The sequence below is a fragment of the Mustela lutreola genome, chromosome 4 (genome assembly GCF_030435805.1).
Source record: "Mustela lutreola isolate mMusLut2 chromosome 4, mMusLut2.pri, whole genome shotgun sequence".
NCBI lineage: Eukaryota > Metazoa > Chordata > Mammalia > Carnivora > Mustelidae > Mustela > Mustela lutreola.
Window position 1 is genome coordinate 196,122,822 of NC_081293.1, and position 20,941 is coordinate 196,143,762.

Here is a 20,941-nt window from a genome sequence, read left to right on the forward strand (position 1 = left end):
GGCACCATATCTCTTTTCCCCAGCTAAGTTACGTATTCTTCCCTCAGAGCAAAGTCTGACTTTTATGCGTGTTTGAATCGCTCAAAGCACCTCGCCGAGTGCTGGGCACGTAGAAGACACACAAGTCCCGCGTTTGCCTTCAATTCTCAATTTGGGATTGACTTGGAGGGAGCAAGCTTTTCCCTGGTCGCACACTCTGGCCCGAGCGCCGAGCTGCTGTTCATCCTCCTGCCGCACGGGGGCGCCCTGGAAATGCCGCGCTGTGAGGACAGCCGCCGGAGAGGCTCTTGGCGCTGGAGGGCCGAACTCCCACAATGCACCTTGTATCAACACGGCACTGGTGGCGGCTTCGAGGAGGGGCTGCGGCGCCCACCCGTCCGGCACGCAGCGCGAGGGTTATCGGGCGGGGCCCGGGTGTTGAGGGGCGACTGGCAGCCATGGCGGAGTCGGCGCCTACTCGGGTAAGGGTGCTCCCGGCACCGGTCGCGGGCGCCTTCGGGATGGCGGAGCTCCTGGCCGGGGCGGGGCTTCGAAGCTCGCACCCCTGTTGGGGCTGGGGGTCCCGGGGCTCCCCGGGCTCCCCGGGCTGTTTCTAGCGAATACCGGCCTCCTCCCACGACCCCAGGTCACTGCTTTCCCCCTCTCCGGCTCCTTCCCCGTGGGGCCGGAGCCCCAGCGCCACACACCGTTGCGGAGAAACTTCTCCGAGGCTTGTTTTGGGTTTTGGGGGGTTGGGGGGGGGGTTTGCTTTTTGTTTTTTTGAGAGCGCGCGCGCGAGAGCACGCGCACGAGCTGGGGGAGGGGCGGGGGGACAGATTTTTCTTTTTTTTCTTCTGAGAGAGAGAAGAGCGAGCCGGGGGCGGGGGGAGGGGCAGAGGGAGAGGTTTTTTTTTAAAAGAGAGAGCGCAATAGGGGGGAGGGGAGAGAGATACATAACATGTTATATTTATATTTTATATACGTATATTTTTTAAGAGAACAGGAGCGGTGGGGAAGAAGGGGAGGGAATTTTTTTAAGAGCTCGCGGTAGGGGAGGTGTAGGGGTAGAAGGAGAGGGAGAATCTTTTCTTTTTTGAGTGAGAGAAGGGGTGGGGAGGAGGGGGTTGGAGGGGTGGGAGGAGCGGGGTGGGGGGTGGGGAGGAACGGGGTTTTGGGGAGAGAGAAAATCTTAAGCAGGCTCTATTACCATCAGGGAGCCAGAAGCTGGGCTCCACCTCATGACCCTGAGATCATGACCAGAGCCGAAATCAAAAGTCAGTGGCTTAACAGACTGAGCCACCTAGCAGTTGGAAAATGTAAAGGATATACCAGGTAAAAGGAAAATTATCCCAAATGTAAAGTCTGAAAATGTAAGAAAGTGTGATGACCCATGGAAACGGATAAATCTGAACGTGTATCAATTGACTATAACGGGAATAATCTCTTGTGAGGTTAAAAACAAAGGCAAATTAAAATACATGGTGTAAAAGTTAGGAAGACATTAGAATTCTTTTGTTTCAAGGTTGTTAGAAGTATGCTTCCTGTAATATCTAGGATACTTGCTAAAACATTAGAAATTGGCTGTAAAACTTACAAGTTAGAAGGGGAAATAGAGTAAGGAAAAAATCACCTAAAAGAAGGCAAGAAAGACAAGGCCAAAAAAGGGCAAAAATCAATAAAAATAGATCAACAATTACAATAAATGTAAATGGACTAAATGTTGAGTTAAAAGGCAAAGAGTTGTCACTATATGGTTTTTAAGAGGTACAACTAAAAGTCAAAGCTACAGAAATGGTTGAACATAAAAGAATATGAAAACATACCAGACGAATCAAAAAAATTGGTTTCTCTGTATTAATATTGCTAGAGATCAAGGCTACTACTACTTTTGTGATGGTGAGACTCATTTTATCAGCTTGATAAGACATTCTAGTATTTTGCATGTAATTATATAGCCTCAATATATAAAGCAGATTAACAGAACTACAAGGAAAACTGGCATGGTAGAAGACTGTAACAAAACCTTATTTTCTTTTAGGCAGAAAAAAAATTAAGGTGCGGTGTATCCAGTAGAACTTTCAGAGATTATGGAAATATTCTGCTTTTTACTGTTCAGAATAGTCACTAGAAATCTATAGCTATTAAGCACTTAAAATGTAGGTAGTGTGGCTGAGGAATTGAATTTTTAATTCAGTTTTAATTAATATGGGTTTAAATAGCCGTGTGTTTCTAGTGGCTTTTGGACAACACAGGTAAGATTTTTTTTGGCCATATATCTGTCAATATATAATATCAGTATATAGGCGTATCTCAGGTTGATTGAGCTTTGCTTTATTATACTTTGCAGATACTGTGTTTTCTTTCTTTCTTTCTTTTTTTTTTTTTTACAAATTGAAAGTTTGTAGCAAGCCTGTGTCAAGTCTCAACTGCCATTTTTCCAACAGCCTTGCTCATTTTGTGTTTCTGTCACAATTTGATAATTCTCACAGTATTTTAAACCTTTTCCTTATTATTATATTTGTTATGATGTTCTGTGACCAGTAATTATGCTTGCTAAAAACTCAGATGATGGTTAGCCTTTTTTTTTCTTTTTTGCAATAAAATATTTTTAAATTATGCTATGTACATTTTTTAAGATATAATGCTATTGTTCACTTAATAAACTACAATGTAGTGTAAATTTATATGCACTGGGAAACAAAAAATTAATTTTACGTGCTTTATTATGATACTTGCTTTATTGTGGTGTTCTGGAACCAAATTTGCAATATTTCTGAGGTATGCCTGTATAGAGAGATTAATGAATAAAAAGTGAAGAGAGCAAAAGAGCCCTTTTAGGGGCACCTGTGTGGCTGGGTGGGTTAAGCCTCTGCCTTTAGCTCAGGTCATGGTCTTAGGGTCCTGAGATTGAGATCCCTGCTCAGCAAGGAGCCTGCTTCCCTGCTCTCTCTGTCTACTTGGGATATCTCTCTCTGTCAAATAAATAAAATCTTTTTAAAAAGGGGGGGGGGGCTGCCTGGCTCATTGGGTTAAAGCCTCTGCCTTCGGCTTGGGTCATGATCCTAGGGTCCTGGGATCAAGCCCCATGTGGGTGGGTGGGTGGGGGGGCTCTGCTCAGCAGGGAGCCTGCTTCCTCTCCTCTCTCTCTGCCTGCCTCTCTGCCTACTTGTAATCTCTGTCAAATAAATAAATAAATAAATAAATAAATAAATAAATAAAAAGAGCCCTTTTAGAAATGAAAGTGTGTTCTGGCAGCTGAGTGTAGTCTGGGACCTTAGGTTGGGCTGTTGAACAGAATATCTCCATATGCTTTCTCCATGTGGTTTAGGATTTTTCAGGTGTTTTCCAGAGCCTGCCTGCCTGTGATTTGTTCCACTTGACATGGAGTGGAGCAGAGACAAACTGTTCTTCACAAACCCTTCTTGAATTGCAGATTCATGAGCAAAGTAGATGTTGTCTTAAGCCATTAAACACTGGGATTGTTTGTTGTGTGGTAATCAGTGGAATATGTTAAAATATTGAAAGATACTAAAAATACTTTAAAAGAGGAGTGGATGTGGACTCAAAAAACTGTGAGGACTAAAAAAACTGTGTATGGATACATTTATCTATGGATGTGATGTAAACAGAGTTTCTAAAGATACTTTTATGAGACTTTTTAAAAGATACTAGTTTGAGAGAGACTGCACAGACTATGTGTTGAGCTGGTGAGAGGGGCAGAGGGAGAGGAAAAAGCAGGCTCTGCTCTCAGCAGGGAGCCCGATGCAGAGCTTGATCCTAGGATCCTAGGATCATGATCTGAGCCAAAGGCACAAGCTTAACAACTGAGCCACCCAGGTGCCCCTCAATAATGATTTTTTAAAAACCTATGGTTGTTAAAACTATAATATTGGTAAGGCAATAAAAAAAATACTCTATAGACGTGCCAGAGACAGATTGCTATGTATGAAAGCTTGTTTCATGACAGAGATCACATTACAAATCTTTGGGTAAATTGATGGATTTTTCATCATATATTAGATCTGTTGATTTTCCATGTGAAAATTGAGCCCTGCACCTCAGAGAAATATCAGTTCTAGCTGAGTTACTCAAGTGTGAAAACAAAACTATGGAGTGTTTAGAAGACAATATTCTGGATTATCGATATTTTTCTCACCTGACACAGAAGTTCAAACCTTAAAGGAATTTATCAAACTCAACTACATTAATTTTTTAATTAAAAAATAAAGTGAATTTTTGTTCTTTTTATTTTTAAAAGATTTTAAAAAATTTATTCATTTGACGGAGAGAGAGATAGCCAGCCAGTGAGTGAGCGAGCAAATGCCGGTGCACACAGGCAGGGGGAGCGGTGGGGAGAGGGCTCCACTGAGCAAGGAACCCCATGCAGGGCTCAATCCCAGGACCCTGGGACCCTGACCTGAGCCGACCAAGCTGCCCAGGCGCCCCAGTGAAGTGAATTTTTAAAATGAGGCACAAATAAAGAGGAGGTGTTTGCAGCACATACAGTGTGGATAAAGAATGGTATCCAGAGTTACTAGAGAAATTCTGAGATAGAGAGGAAGAAAGGGACCCCAAAAGATGAATAGATAAAAGACTTGAGCAGGTAGTTCACTGAAAGCTATTTGAATGGCCAATAAATATTTAGAAGATCCTTATCCTTGTTAGTAAAGAACGAGTAGATGGAAATCATAATGACATTTCAGACCTCCTTGGAGGGACAAAATTTTAGTCTGACAGTTGCAAGTGTTGACATAGTTGGGAAACATCCAGAATACTTAATACTTCTGACAGGAATGAAATTTGTACAACCACTTTAGAAAATATTTGGCATTATTTACTGAAGTTCAAGTTGTATATATACCCTCTTGGCCATCATTTCCTTCCTAGGACTATACCCTCAGGAGACTTGCCCATACGTACTAGCAGCTGTGCACAGTCCTGTTCGTTGTAGCACTACTTGTAGTGACAAAGATGGGGGCGAATAAATAATGGACTGGAAAAGGAAGTTGTGGTATTATCACAGCGGAATGTTTTGCAGAAGTGAAAATCAATTATAGCTATCTGCAACAGCAGGATATTCTCAGGTGTTGTGGAATAAGGATGCCATTTACGTAAGATCCTAAGATTGGCAAAACTAAACATGTTTTGGGAAAAAAGCATTTGGTGAGAATATGAAAAAGGCAATTTCTAGTGAAAAACCAAATTCAGGATCATAGTTACGTAGGGAGTCATACAGAGGACTTCAGAAGCACTATTTGATAATGGAGTGGTAGCTGATGGAGATTTGTCACCATTCCCTTCCGTATCTTACGTGTTATAGAAGTTGTTTTTTTACTATTCAGTATTAAAAAGTCATAGTATCTCAGAGTTGGAAGTGACCTTAGATATTGTCTAGTTCACCTTCGATGCCACTTTAGAATGTTACTTATCCAGCAGATTGAAGGTGTCTTCGCAACAGGGACTGTGTCTTATACTTACTGGTGAAGGTTTCAGACTGTAGTGGCCGGCCCATTGTATTAGACTTGATCTGATAGTATGATAGGAGATCCAACAGAACTGCCCCAGAAACTCCAGAAGTGTGGGGGATGTAATGTACTTTTTGTATTTCTCACTGCAATCAGGGATACTCTTGAATGTGGAATTTATGTAAAAAGAAAAATTATTTAAAAAATACATGTTTATTGGGGAAGTCAAACAAGCAGTAGTTTCCAAGGAATGATGAAAATCTCTCCCTCTCATTTCCCTGAGTCCTGTTACCAGTTCAGTTTTACGAATCTATTCACAGACTCTTCTGTGGGCTGAAACACAAACACTCATGTATTTTCTCTTCTTTCAAAAGTGGAATTGTAATAAATGTATTTCCTTAAAAGTTGAATTTTTAACCAGCATGGTATGATGAAAACTCTTCCAAACCATAATACAAGTCATTATTTTTAAAGGTAGTATAGTGTCATTTTTGGTTGTGCCATAATTTATTTAACCATTCCTTTATGAATAAACCTGGAGATTATTTCCAAGCTTTGACTTTTCCAAAGAACATTACCAGTAATCGTCTTATTTTTTTATTTTGGATGTCAGTAAAAAATGCCTTTTGTTTTAGAAAATAGATTCCTGGAAGTGAGATTGCTAGGTGAAAAGGTTTTTAGTGACTTTTATGAGATTGCCTTCCATAAAGTTTGTAGTATTTTTCATTCCTTCCAGGAATGTTAATAAAAGTGCCAGTTTTGGGGCACCTGGGTGGCTCAGTGGGCCAAAACCTCTGCCTTCGGCTCAGGTTGTGATCCCAGGGTCCTGGAATCGAGCCCCTCTGCCTGCCTCTCTGCCTCCTTGTGATCTCTGTCTGTCAAATAAATAAAATCTTAAAAAAAAAAAAAAGCCAGTTTTATATCCTACTCATCTCTGTAGTTCCTTATCCCTCTTTCAAGTGGGGCAGCCTGGTGGGTGAAAAGCGGTTTTCCGTGGTTGTATTTGTGCTCCCAACTGCTTCTTGGACTGCCTGCATTTCTGTTCTCATAATTGCTTACGGTTTGCAGGTTTATTTGGGGTTACTTTTTTCTTTCCATTTTATACTTTGTTTATAAATATCCTCTCCCTATTTGTTTTTTTTTTTTTTTTACACTTTGTTTATGGCATCTTTCCTGGCAGCTAACATTTTCTTCTATCTTGATACTAAACCGTCCTTACTGAGATAATTCACCTACAGCAGCATTCACTCATTCACGCGGTTGAGGTAGTTTTGATAAATGTGTGCCATGATCAGACTACCAAAATACAGAATATTTCCATCATCCCAGAAAGATTTCCTTTGCATTCAATCTTCCCCCACCCGCAGCTCCTGGCAAACACTGATCTGGTTTGGTTTTTTGTTTTTTAAGATGTTATGTATTTGAGAGACAAAGGGAGCACACAGACAGGTAGAGGCAGAGGCAGACTCCTAGTGGAGCAGGGAGCCAGACATGGGGCTCGATTCCAGGACCTTGGGATCATGACTTCAGCTGAAGGCAGACTCTTAACTATCTGAGCTACCCAGGTGCCCCCACTAATCTGTTTTCTGTCCATGTAGTTTTGCCTTTCCTGAGTGTCATGCAAATGGAATAGAGTAGGCTGCATTTTGTGTCTGGCTTCGTTCACTTAGCATGATTTGGGGATCGATGTTGTTCAGTAGTTTGTTCCCTTTTTATTGCTAATGTAACATGCTTAACACATTAATCATTACTATGTTAATAATGTAACAGTATTTTATTGTATGGTGTATTAATACCCTTAAGGCTGCTATAATAAAGTATTGCAAATTGAAGGGCTTACACATCGGAAGTGTGCTGTCCTTTAGTTCTAGAGGCTGAAAGTCTGAAGTCAGCATGTCCACAGATTTGATGCCTTCTGAGGGCCACAACGGAAAATGTCTTTGGCTTCTCTCATAGCTCCTGATGGCCCCACGCATTTTCTTGGCTTGTGGCAGCAGAATTCCGACCTCTGCCTCTGTTGTCACGTAGCTGTCTTTTCCCTGTGTGTCTTCATATAGTCTGCACTAAGTGCACATCTGTCTCTGTCCAGATCTCTCCCCTATTTTATTTTATTTTTTAAGAGATTTTATTTATTCACTTGACGAGAGAGTGCACAAGTACGAGAGGCAGCAGGCAGAGGGAGAGGGAGAAGCAGCTCCCCGCTTAGCAGGACCCTGGGATCATGACCTGAGCTGAAGGCAGCAGATTAACTGACTGAGCCGTGCAAGCACCAGGTGCCCCTCTCGCCTATTTTATAAGGACATCAAATCGTGTTTGATTAGAGCCCATCTGATGACCTCATTGAGCTTGATTACCTCTGTAAAGATTCTACTCCAGATAAGATCACATTCTGAGGTCCTAGGGGTTGAGACTTCAACATATCTTGGGAAAAGAAAATTCAACCTGTAACATATGGATGGACTGTGGTTTGTTTATTGAATCACCAGTCAGTGGACATTTGAATTGTTTCCATCTCAATAGGTAGTTCAAAACAGAAGCAGCATCTTGATTTCACACCTCTTTTCTGCCTTTGCTTAGTGCTCAGATCCTGACCACCTTCCTGTGCGAAGCAAACAACAAAATGCTGAGCCACAGAAAGGCAGGAGGCAGCTCCGAAGAGCTATAGATGAGCAACTGAAAGTGAAAAGCAGAACATGGGATAAAAGGAGCCTGTCCAGCAATCTGACGTTCTGTCTTGTCTCGTTTGTAGTTACTGACAGAGAGAGACACAGAGAGGGAGCACAAGCAGTGAGAGCGGGAACGGGATGATCTTTTACATTAAACTTTTTTTTTTTTTTTAAGATTATTTATTTATTTGACAGAGAGAGGTCACAAGTAGGCAGAGAGGCAGGCAGAGAGAGAGAGGAAGGGAAGATGGCCCCCTGCTGAGCAGAGAGCCTGATGCGGGACTCGATCCCAGGACCCTGAGATCATGACCTGAGCCGAAGGCAGCGGCCCAACCCACTGAGCCACCCAGGTGCCCCTACATTAAACTTTTATTTAAATCCTTCTTAGGAGGGTCAGTTAAGCTTTAAACCCACATGTTTGGTAATGAACTGAGTTGAGTCACTGGATTAGGTCATGGTCAAGCTTACATGTTCATTTACATGCCACTTGGGTTCGTTTTGTCCCGTTTCTCCAGACACTAAGTCCCGGCCCCAGCACTTCTTTCAAAACTGGTTCCTCTTAGTGTCAGTTATTTATTTTTTTTTAAATTAACATATGATGTATTATGTGCCCCAGGGGTACAGGTCCGTGAATCGTCAGGCTTATACACTTCACGGCACTCACCATAGCCCATGCCGTCCCCAATGTCCATCACCCAACTTAGTGTCTATTCTTGTGGATAGAGAAGCAGCTTTGAAGAAAGTGTATGCCGAATAAAATCGTGAAGCTTTGGGGGTTAGGACTGAAGTGAACGTGCTGTGGTACTTCAGGGTCAGAGGAAACTGAGGAGACCCCGCCCCCCCATGTTAGCTTTAGTAATGTTAAACTTCAGCTGTAGTGATTTTCCTCCTCAGGGCTGGATCATAAAAAATGAGCCATGTAAGGAAAATGTCAGCAGGCTTCATCAAATCATATCCGTAAATATTTACGAAGGATTTAGTTGGGGATGCCTGAGTGGCTCATTGGTTAGGCATCTGGCTTTCGCTCAGGTCATGATTCTGGGGTCCTGGGATCCAGCCGCAAATTGGATTCCTTGCTCAGTGGGGAACCTGCTTCTCCCTCTGCCTGCCTTACCCCTGCTTATGGCTTGCTGTCTTGCTCATCCTCTCTGACAAAAAAAATAAAATCTGAAAAAAAAAAAAATTAGTTGGTGTTCTACTAGCTGCTTGGGTGCAAAGGTAAATGAGTTGAGCTTTATTGGTCTTGCTAAGTAATTGTGTCTTGGTCGTCTTAGAGACTGTGCCGGGTGTGAAGGGCGGGTAATAAGACATGTACAGTATTATTTCACCTTCAGAAAACCAGTTAAAAGATTAAAAAAAAAGATCAAAATTCGAACAGGTTATTTCTGAATGGTTGTATTTTACATAACTTTTCTTTGTACTTTTCAGTGTTATAATGTACATGTATGTATCATCTACAGTAACAGAGTATAAAAGAGCATACTTTTGGGGCGCCTGGGTGGCTCAGTCATTGAGCTACCTTTGGCTCAGACCATGATCCCAGGGTCCTGGGATTGAGCCCCAGGTCGGGCTCTCTGCTCTGCGGGAAGCCTGCTTCTCTCTCTCCTGCTCGCCTTGCTTGTATTCCTGCTCTCGCTCTCTCTCTCTGTCAAATAAATAAAGTCTTTAAAAAAAAAATAAAAAGGTAGAAACTAAGTAGCTGTAATACTCTTGGACCCAGTGGACCCATTGTTTTCTTTACTTGATGTTTGGAAGTGACACTGACTGGCCCTGTGTCCTTCATTCAGCACAGGAGGAAACGCCGCTCCACACCTTTGACCTCTTCCACACCTGCCCCACAAGCGACAGAGAAAAGCTCTTACTTGCAGACCACAGAGCTCTCTCTCTGGACTGTGGTGGCTGCCATTCAGGCTGTGGAGAAGAAGGTGGAGTCCCAGGCCGCCCGGCTACAGAGCCTGGAGGGCCGGACGGGGACGGCCGAGAAGAAGCTGGCGGACTGCGAGAAGACGGCCGTGGAGTTCGGGAACCAGCTGGAGGGCAAGTGGGCCGTGCTGGGGACCCTGCTGCAGGAGTACGGGCTGCTGCAGAGGCGGCTGGAGAACATGGAGAACCTGCTGAGGAGCAGCAACTTCTGGGTCCTGAGGCTGCCCCCGGGCAGCAATGGAGAGGTTCCCAAGGTAGACCCCTTGGGAATTAAGAGTTAGCCTAGGGCGCCTGGGTGGCTCAGTTGTTAAGCGTCTGCCTTCGGCTCAGGTCATGATCCCAGGGTCCTGGGATTGAGACCCACATTTGGGCTCCCTGCTTGTGTACCCTCTCTCACTGTGTCTCTCTCTCTCTGTCAAATAAGTAAATAAAATCTTTTTTTAAAAGCCCGAATGGGGAGCCCTACCCTTTGTTATTTAAGATTCAAGTTGCTGGCTTTGCTTTCGTGGCTATGACAGGAGGCACTCATGCTACGATATTTGTAATTTCAGGTGTCCAGGTCACTTGAAAACGATGGAGTCTGTTTCTCAGAGCAGGAGTGGGAAAATCTGGAGGACTGGCAGAAGGAGCTCTACAGGAACGTGATGAAGAGCAACTACGAGACTCTGGTCTCCCTGAGTAAGTAGCACGTCCGTCCCGAGAATTCTCGTGCAGACGTCTGCACATCCCTGGCCCAGTAGCGTGTGACTCAGACTACACCCGTGACTAGTTGGCTTTAGCTCCTCTCTTGGTCTGGAGGGAGATGGGTAGGGGGATAGGTAGGTGGTGATGGGCATTAAGGAGGGCACTTGGGATGAGCCCTGGGTGTCTCGTGCAAGTGATAAATCACTAAATTCTATTCCTGAAAACAATATTACGGTATATGTTAACTAACCAGAATTTAAATTTTTTTTTTTTAAGATTTTATTTATTTATTTGACAGATCACAAGTAGGCAGAGAGGCAGGCAGAGAGAGAGTGGAGGAAGCAGGTTCCCTGCTGAGCAGAGAGCCCAGTGCGGGGCTCGATCCCAGGACCCTGGGATCATGACCTGAGCTGAAGGCAGAGGCTTTAACCCACTGAGCCACCCAGGTGCCCCCTAACTAGAATTTAAATAAAAATTTGAAAAGTAAGAAAAAAGAAATGGGAGTCTTTAGGTCCTCAGTTCATGAAGACTTGGAAAGGTCTTAGTGTTGTACATTTTGTATTTTTCTATAGTCACATAGTTCATTATAATATTTATTAAAAGATATCATCATTATAGTGTAATGTGTATTGTAGTGATACGTGAGCAGGGTTCTTCATGTGGTTTTTAATACTTAAAACTGTTTGACAAGAAATCCTTTTGTTACCTGAGGTGAGGCAGGTAGTACAGGTTAGCCAAAACGTTTTTATTGGCCTTGGGTGGAATTACATTTAGTCCTTGTGAGCTCCGTTTTTGTTTTTTATTTTTTTATTTTATTTTTTGTGTGTGTTAATTAGAGGGCTGGTTAATAGATACACATCTTTGGGGCGCCTGGGTGGCTAGGTTGGTTAAGCAGCTGCCTTTGGCTCAGATCGTGATCCTGGAGTCCCTGGATCAAGTCCCATAGCAGGCTCCCTGCTTGGTGCGGAGTCTGCTTCTCCCTCTGCCCTTTCCCCTCTCGTGCTCTCTCTCTCTCAAATAAGTAAAATCTCTTAAAAATAGATACACATCTTTATAAAATATTAATTTTTAGTAAGTAGATTTTGGTAGACAGAGTTTTTTTTTTTTTTTTTTTTTTTAAGATTTTGTTTATTTATTGGAGAGAGCGAGCGTGGGGAAGAACAGAGAGAGGGATAAGCAGACTGCGCAGAGCCTGATGTGGGGCTCGACCCCACAATCCTGAGACCATGATCTGAGCCAAAACCAAGAGTGGACACTCAGCTGACTGAGCCACCCAAGCACCTCCAACAAAATCTTTTAAAACTGAGCTCCATGGAGTTGTGTCAAAAAGGCCAGTGTGATTGCAGCAGAGAGGGAGAGAGCAGAAGGCGCGGAGGAGAGTGTGTGCCCTGGGCCGAGTTCTGTGCTCTGCTCCTGGCCGTTTCCTTGCTGTCCCAGCTGGGGATAATGGTGCTCGCCTCACCGGGCAGCGTGTCAGCATGGACGAAATTAAATACGCTGAAAGGAAGCAGCCCTTGAGACCGTGTGCACGTGAGGGCAGGGTGGTCGGGGAAGGGGAGTTGGGCTGGGAAGCCTGACTGCCGGAAACGCAGTGGCTAAGGAAGGACCGTTGGAGGCAGCAGCTGACTGAATAGATTTCTCAAATCGGCTCGAATTTTCCAGTCGTCTCAAGCTGCCACTGGTGGGGAAGTGGGAAGAACAGTAGCCTTTTAATCTTTGGAACTTTTAATATCAACCCCTGACATTGGTCAGCTTGTTCATTGGCACCTGCGCAGTGCGCGGTGAGCTTGTACCGTCTGCTGGGCTCACACTGTGCCTGTTCCAAACCAGAGGTCCTTGGCCAGCCAGAAGAAGAAGCGGAATTGGGTGCAGGGATGCTGGGTGACTTGGAGGAGGAAGGCCCTGGTGATGTCCACCCAGGTGAGTGGATCCAGAATATTCCATCCCTCCACCCCCTGCGGCCTATAGTGAGCTTTCCCACTGCTAAACTACTGAACGCTGGTTATCAGCAGCCTATCTGGCATTACTTATTTTAGATTTCTTTATGAGTTTCATGAGTTCACCTAACATCTCTGTGTCTGCGTTTCTTACCACTGGGGAGTCCTTACGTGTTGTGACGGATCCTGCTTCACATCTGCGCTACTGTACAGAGCAGAGCAGTACCTCAAGCGAACACCCGCTGTAGACTGAGGATAGGGTTGGTCAGATCGTAGGAGCGAAGCTTGGGGTGAGAGGCAGGCAGAGCATTTATAAGCCAGGTATGGCGGAGGGGGACATGTGCAGGAGGACTGGGGCTGGATGCATGAATATTTAAACTTTAGGTGTAAGGGTGGTTGGGTTTGTTTTTTATTTTAATTGTTCATGTTTATTATTTTAAACTGTTAAATTAGTATAGTTATAGTATATCTTGCCATGTTTTTACAGGAATTGAATACAGATTTATGGACAAGCTTAGAGAACTGTTATTTATAACATTGTCCTAAAAAAAAAATGGGTTTAGTTTTTCCAGTCTTAGAGCCCAGTCTCCTTCTCCAAATTGTCCTAATGCCCTTATCGTGGGGTGCTTTGATAAGAGCTCTTGTAAAATTCACAGATGTTTGTTTAGCTCTAAAGAAACTGAAAATGGTAGAATGTGATCTTTTTTGTTGGTCTTCTTTCTCTTGGCAGCAGAAGGGGTTATGATCAAGCAGGAGATCCAGTACGCTCAGGAAGGCTCTGCGGATCTTCCTGGAGAGTTCTCGGGCATTGCCGAAGAGCAGGCTTTCCTGAGCCCAGCGCATACTGAACTCTGGGGTGGTCAGGGTGGTTCTGTCCTCTTGGATTCAGGGCCCAGGGACACTAATCTGGAGGATCCCATTGAGGGAAGGAGAGACCCTAGCGGTGGCAGAACTCTGAGCTGCCCCCCGAAGCCGAAGCCCAGTAGGCAGGTGCAGCTGGGTCAGGAATGCGGGCAGGGCCTAAAGCTGAAAAGGGACGCTTCTGGCCCCTATGAATGCTCTGAGTGCGAGGTCAGCTTCCACTATGAGCAGCAGCTCGCTACGCACCTGCAGACCCACTCAGGGTGGGGCCCTTATACAGCCTCAGAGCCCGAGGAGAGCCGTAGACCCAGGCCGCAGCTGAAGCCCCAGTCCAAGAGGGCGAGGCTGCACCAGTGCGACGTGTGCCTGAGGAGCTTCAGCTGCAGGGTGAGTCTCGTGACCCACCAACGCTGCCACCTGCAGGAGGGGCCCAGTGCTGGCCGCTGTGTCCAGGAGAGGTTCTCACCCAACAGCCTGGTGGCCCTGCCTGGTCACATCCCTTGGAGGAAAAGCCGGAGTTCCCTCATCTGTGGTTACTGTGGCAAGAGCTTCAGCCATCCGTCGGATTTGGTGCGGCACCAGCGCATCCACACGGGCGAACGGCCCTACAGCTGCTCCGAGTGCGAGAAGAGCTTTGTCCAGAAGCAGCACCTTCTGCAGCACCAGAAGATCCACCAGCGGGAGCGGGGTGGGCTGGCCCTGGAGCCCGGAAGGCCCAATGGCCTGCTTTAAGGGTGCCAGCCCCTTGTCCATCCGGGTGGGGGGGGCAGGAGGGGCTGGCATTGGTCCCCCCCGAAGAGACACTTTGCACAGTCAGGGACTGACTGCTTCCTGAGGAGAGTCGTTTTGATTTGCCTTCCCTTGGCCAAGCACCAGGCCAAGCCCAGAGGCTGTCCTGGAACCTGTGGAAGAGGAGTCTGGGGCTGCTCCTCTCCCTGCTGTGGAGCTTGTTGTCTCTGGCACCTGCAGGTCTCTGGTTTTCCCCTCGGGGCTGCTGTTTGTGGGCCGCGGGTGGCTCTCTGACCCTGCGGGCACCGGTGGCTGGTTCCCGGTCCTGTGCCAGCATTTCAGGTCTTCCCAGAGGTCGGGTCAGCCAGTAGAGCGAGCAGGTGTGCGGAGGAGTTGTGGGACACACGCCCCTCTCTTTCTTCTTTCGTAGTCTCTTTGTTAAAAACACGTAGAAGAAATAATTTAAATGACTGCTTACCCTGTTCTGAGGCAACATTTTTGGAATTAGATTTTAGTTGATTTAAAAAAATACAGTCTGACACTTGTTTTTTTAAATTTCCAGCATCGTAGAAGTCGTTCCTAACATGGGGACTGGCCCTGCCCTCTACGAGGGATTTGTTTATGGGGCTCTTTTAGCCCATCCACACTTAGGTCAGAGATCGGGGGCAGAGTGCTGAGCTCCTTCTTGTGGGGGTCCTTGCTCACGTGGGTGACCGAATCCAGAGGAGTGAGAGGAGGAGCGTGGGGAGACCTCACTGCCCCTGCTGAGAAGGAAGAGCCCGGAGACGCAGCTGAGAGCGTGCTGCTGCTGCTGCTGCTGCTGCTGCTGCTCGGGAGGCCAGGTTTCTCACCAGAACCTTCCTCTTCCGTCATAGTCCTCGATGGGTCCTGCCGCCGCCCAGGGCAGAAGACTGTTTGTTACTTACAGTTGTCTGACTTGTTCCCGTGGGTGTTGGAGTTTGTTCTTATTACACCAGTTGTTTCTCGGAGTTGTGTAGATCACACATTTTCCAAATTAGTTCTGGGGTTGACTGTTCCAAAGGTGGTGGAGAAAATGCACAAAAATGCTTGTTTCTCAGGAGTGTTGAATGCCTGCCCCGCTGTTGTTTGGGGAGATGGGAGTGGGCTCCTGGGTCCTATGTGAATGTCCCCTTTGATTTATAGTTGCTTAGAATAAAACTTGGCTATTAGCAAAAAAAAAAAGCTCACGTTGGATATTTTTCTCCCTTTGTTAGGAATACCAGGGTGGAGGAGGTGACTCATGGGGACCAGTGACAGAGGCCTGAGGTCCCAGCCTGACATGCACTGTTACTTAAATGTAGAACAGATGAGCAGAGGGCATGTATGAGAGGAGTCCTGGGACCCTGTGTGGGGTGGTCGAGGGCTGCCGGCGGTCTGGCTGTTGGTTGTTGGAGATGGTGGGAAGATGGGGCGGATGAGCTACTGTGGGAGCACCGGGGACTCCTGAGTAGCCCTGAAGGATATTGGCTTAGAGAAACATAACAGTGCCAAGTAGGAAAATGGAAGCGATTGATTGAGATCTATGTCAGTACTGTATATGTACAGTCAAAAAATCATATACACAAAACATTGGGCAAGAACACGTAGAAACCCAAAGTTACACCTTGAAGGCCTTCCAGTTGCTTGTGGGAGCGAGTGGGAGCAAGGGAGTGGGATATGGGAATAAATAGAATAAATAAATAGATAAAAATAAACTTGGGTCGCTGTAACGAATGGGATGGTCTTGGTGGAGCAACTGAACGTGGAGGGAAGTCTTGGGCGGGCGCCGCACTCAGCTGAAGGATCAGCTGCACTAGACGTGGGAAACCCTAAGGAGCTACTCTCCTGAATTCCTTCTGTAGTCTCCTACCCTCAAGCTTTCGCCTCATAGATTCCCCTATTCCCCATCCTTGATTAGTTTTACGAGTGGTGTGTGTGCGTGTGTGTGTGTGTGTGTGTGTGTGTGTGTGTGTGTTTAGAGAGCATGAGTGGGGCGAGGACCCAAGGAAGAGGGAGAAGGCTCTCCGGCAGACCCCGTGCCCAGCATGGAGCCCACCCCAGGGCTCATCTCATGATGAGCCAAAACCAAGCACCAGATGCCCCACCGACTGAGCCCCACAGGCGCCCCCACCCCCACCCCCCAGTTGAGTGTTTTAGTGCGCCCCGTCTGTCTTGCATTGTGGGGAGAGAAAGTTACAGGGTAGGATTCTGGTTCTCTGGCGGTGTTGTGTTCCTTGAGGCAGGAGGATGATTGCACGAGGCAGGTGGGCAGTAATAACAGCTGGTACTGAGCACTGTGCAAGGGATTCTTTTCATTTTTATTTATTTATTGATTGATTTTTAAAAGATTCTATTGGGGTGTCTGGGTGGCTCAGTGGTTAAAGCCTCTGCCTTGGGCTCAGGTCGTGATCCCAGGGTCCTGGGATCGAGTCCCGCATCATGCTCTCTGCTTGGTGGGGAACCTGCTTCCCTTCCTCTCTCTCTGCCTGCCTCTCTGCCTACTTGTGATCTGTCAAATAAATAAATAAATAAAAACAACTCAGAACGTTTAGAAAAAAAGATTTTATTTATTTTTTTGACAGAGATCACAAGTAGGCAGAGAGGCAGGGGATGGGGGGGGGGCGGAAAGCAGGCTCCCTGCTGAGCTGAGAGTCCGATGTGGGACTCGATCCCAGGACCCTGAGATCATGACCTGAGCCAAAGGCAGAGGCTTCAACCCACTGAACCACCCAGGCACCCCACAAGGGATTCTTTTCAAAACGAACTTAGTCCTCATACAGCCCTATGTGGTGGATATGATTATTCTGTCTCACACATGAGATGTGCGAAGCATTCTGAGAAGTGAAGTAGGAGGCGGAGGCAGCTGCGAACCCAGACTGTCTTGCTTCAGATCCCGCACACCCAGCCATGGGCGCCGTTGCTTCTGCTTAACCGAAATCAGGCACTTTGGGTCCGGCTGGATTGTGAGTCCTTGTTTCAGAGTGTGGACCCTGCGCCAGCAGCATCGGCATATCTTGGGAGCCTGGTGGAAATGCAGACTCAGACCCACTGAATCTGAAGAGTTTTTAAAAGATTTTACTTTTATTTTTTAATGTTATTTTATTTTTTTAAAGATTTTATTTATTTATTTGACAGAGATCACCAGTAAGCAGAGAGGCAGGCAGAGAGAGGAAGAGAAGCAGGCTCCTTGCCAAGCAAAGAGCCCGATATGGGGCTCAATCCCAGGACCCCAGGATCCTGACCTGAGCCGAAGGCAGAGCCTTTAACCCACTGAGCCACCCAGGAGCCCCTAAAGATTTTATTTGAGAGCATGTACGAGTGAGAGAGAGGAGCAGGGGAAGGGGCAGAGGAAGAAGCAGACTCCCCTCCCCACTCAAGCAAGGAGCCCAATGTGCAGCTCAATCCCAGGACCCTGGGACCATGACCTGAGCCAAAGGCAGATGCTTAACCACCTGAGCCACCCAGGTGCCCCAGAATCTGGAGATTTTAACCAGATCTCCAAGTCAATCTCTGTACACAGAAATACCGTCTTGAGAGAGAACAGAATATCAACTTCTCCTCCCTGCTTCAATTGTCTATCAAAAGTCAGCTCTGGGGGCACCTGGGTGGCTCACTGGGTTGGGCCTCTGCCTTCCACTCAGTTCATGGTCTCTCAGTCCTGGGATCGAGCCCTGCATCAGGCTCTCTGCTTGGCGGGGAGCCTGCTTCCCTCTCTTTCTCTGCCTGCCTCTCTGCCTATATGTGATTTCTCTCTCTGTCAAATAAAATAAAATAAAATAAAATAAAATAAAATAAAATAAAATAAAATAAAATAAAATCTTTTAAAAAAAACCTGTTAGGTGCTGAGAAGGAAACAGGAAATGGAGCTGTCTGAAGGACAGGGATGATCAAGTTGAAAGATTAAATCAGGGGCGCCTGGGTGGCTCAGTGGGTTCAAGCCTCTGCCTTTGGCTCGGGTCATGATCCCAGGGTCCTAGGATTGAGCCCCACATCGGGCTCTCTGCTCAGCAGAGAGCCAGCTTCCCCCTCTCTCTGCCTGCCTCTCTGCCTACTTATGATCTATCTCTCTGTGTCAAATAAATAAGTAAAATCTTTAAAATAAATAAATAAATGAATAAAGATGTCAATTCCTTAAAAAAATCAAACACCTGATACCTAGGCACTGTTTTAAATACTTGGCATACATAAGTGTACAAAACAGATCTTTGCCCTAGTTAAATTTATATTCTATCAAAACCTGTTTCCTTCCTGTGCTGCACATTTGTATAAACTATTCCCAGACTAGTTCAAGATTCCATTCTGTTTGTGTGTCATGCACGAGTCTCTGAGTAGCCCCCACGTGCAAGGTCTGTGGAGGTGTATACGGTTAAATCTGAGACCTTGCTCTTGGGTTTTTAGGCCGTTAAGGGAATCTAATTCAATTAGAAAATTACATGTCCCAAGTGAGGCTAAAAACGGTCAAAATTCAGAGAACAATTACGTTTAGTTGTGAGGTGTTGGGGAAGACTAAGAGAGGTGACTTTTGAACTGGTTCTTTAAGGGTGGGAAGAAGGACACTGTAGTTGGAGCTACAAGAGGAAGAGAAAGACGCTCTGGCCATATACATGTAATTCATTGATTTGGCTGGAGGTGAGGATGTGAGAAGGGGGATCGGGGGACGTGGTTGGAAAGATGGGCTGGGATCAGGCTAAGCAGTTTGGATTTTTTTGAGTTAGTAATGGGGAGCCGAGACTTGGAGCAAAAGGGTGACCTGATTCAAGCTGTGATTTAGGAACATTAATGAGAGTTCTATCATGTGGCTTTTTTGGTTTGCTTTTGGTTGGGGCTGGGGGATGTTAGGTTTCTGAACGAGACCCACAAGAGCCAATGAGGGCTTGACTGGGAGCAGCCATGGGAAAAGAGCCATGGACAAGGCTGGATGGACAAGACCACCAAGGCGGAATCAACAGGATGTGATGATTTTCGTACAGGGACCAGACTCCACAGCTCTGCACACTGGGGCTTTGCACGTACTCACCATATTTGTTGAATGAACATGTATCACGGTATTCACAGAATGGGGAGCTCAATCTTGTCTGAACTCGGGAAAGCTCCTTGGAGGAAGGGGGGCTTGGTTATACTTCTGGTCTTTCTCTGCCAAAACTTCCCTTCCTAATGCTTTATAACTCTGTGGGGGTCCACTTCTGAATCTAACTTAAATGCCTGGAAATTGGAGGAGGGGTGTCCTATGCATTCTCCCTTCGAGCTGCCCTGTCTCTTGGCTGGGATGTGCTGGTGGGGACACCAGTACCTTAGCATCTTGAGCCCACTTGAGTGACCCTAGATAGTGGTTCATGGACCCTCGACTAATGACGATACCCCCTTCTGCAGGAGAGGCATGGTGATGGGCTGTTTCAGTGGCCTGTGCCTTGGTGGAGCCACCCTTGTTCCTCCAGGGTCTGCGCCTTCACTTTGGAAATGCAATGTCAGCTCCCCAGGAGGTATTCAGGCTCGGGAGGTCTCATCCAGGAACAGAGCAAACACAGGAAACATTAGTAAATAAGGATGGAGGTAATCGTAGTTTATATTCGAGCTATACCGGCTGGTCTGCTCAGCAAGCCACATTATGGGGTAAAGATTTTGCGCTTTTTGTTTAAAATATTTATAAAATGAGAGCATCGGAATGGGAGGCAGCTGTAGGAACCTGATAAACAGTGTTTTTCACAGCGCGATCACCATGCCGGAAGAATCAGCAGCACTTGGGAACTAGTCAGAAGTCCAAGTTCTGGCCACCGCCACCCCCTCCAGCCTCAGACCTGGACACTCTGATACAGGTGCCCAGCAGTCTGTGTTGTAACCAGCACACCAGGAAGCGTGACGCACACTCAAGTCTGAGTACCACTGACTTACAGAAACTTTCTAAAAATTCAAGACAGGTGGCGAAAATTAGAGCACACTTCCCTAAACAGAGCTTATTAAATACTAGTGTTTTTTCTCTCTCTCCCATCCATTTTCCAGACTCTTTGCAATGGGCATTGAATCTTATAAGCTCACAACTTACCAGTATTTTTTTAAGATTATTTATTTATTTGATAGAGATGACAAGTAGGCAGAGAGGCAGGCAGAGAGAGGGGGGAAGCAGGCTCCCCGCTGAGCAGAGAGTCCGATGTGGGGCTTGATCCCAGGACCCCAAGATCATGACCTGAGCCAAAGGCAGAGGCTTTAACCCACTGAGGCTCCCAGGCGCCCCAACTTACCAGTATTTTATAATCCTTAATATTTTGGTCTGATCAACTCCCCTGAGAGCCTAAGGGTGCTCTTGATGCTTTCAGCACACATTTGTAAGTTATTAGGTTGGGTTATTTCAACAGAGATCCCCACAATAAATGATCTACATATTGACTGTATTACTTAAACTTCCTAAGCTTGCCCTAAAGTCTAGGGGCACACCTTACTTGGAGAAGGTATCAGTTTCTTTCTTATATGTCAGCTGACCGTGCCTTTGCTTGGATCAAAAATATGGGCAAATAATTTTCTCCCCTTCCACCAAAAAGAGAAAATACTAAAAAGACTTGCAGAATAATTTCCCCTGGGAAGAGTTTATAGGTTCTAGGCTCTGAGACTAAGATGAACGGGAAATGTGGGAAAGATAGAAGATAAAGCTTAAACTGCATATAGCACGTTTTACTTTATATTTAGTGGTTAACTCTGGTTTTCC

At 45.9% G+C, this 20,941-nt stretch overlaps 1 protein-coding gene across 2 annotated transcripts; it reads left to right on the forward strand.

Moving 5' to 3' along the window:
• Positions 1-295: 295 nt before the first annotated feature.
• On the forward strand, positions 296-15,447 carry ZNF212 (zinc finger protein 212). 2 transcript variants are annotated; one of them, XM_059172177.1, is made up of 5 exons: positions 296-461; positions 9,898-10,287; positions 10,585-10,711; positions 12,548-12,637; positions 13,385-15,447. In XM_059172177.1, exons 1-5 carry the CDS (start codon positions 315-317, stop codon positions 14,245-14,247), a joined length of 1,617 nt encoding a protein of 538 aa, XP_059028160.1. In that variant the 5' UTR covers positions 296-314; the 3' UTR covers positions 14,248-15,447. The 2 variants fall into 2 exon arrangements, with proteins under 2 accessions (XP_059028160.1, XP_059028161.1); XM_059172178.1 differs by having other exon boundaries at positions 13,388-15,447.
• The last annotated feature ends 5,494 nt before the right edge of the window (positions 15,448-20,941 follow it).

Bases quoted from the DNA above. Each gene is read 5' to 3' on its own strand.
- ZNF212 (XM_059172177.1), top strand. From the start codon at position 315: ATGCACCTTGTATCAACACGGCACTGGTGGCGGCTTCGAGGAGGGGCT. The intron at 10,712-12,547 runs GTAAGTAGCACG...GTTCCAAACCAG, and splicing joins CGAGACTCTGGTCTCCCTGA to AGGTCCTTGGCCAGCCAGAA. The intron at 12,638-13,384 runs GTGAGTGGATCC...TTCTCTTGGCAG, and splicing joins CCCTGGTGATGTCCACCCAG to CAGAAGGGGTTATGATCAAG.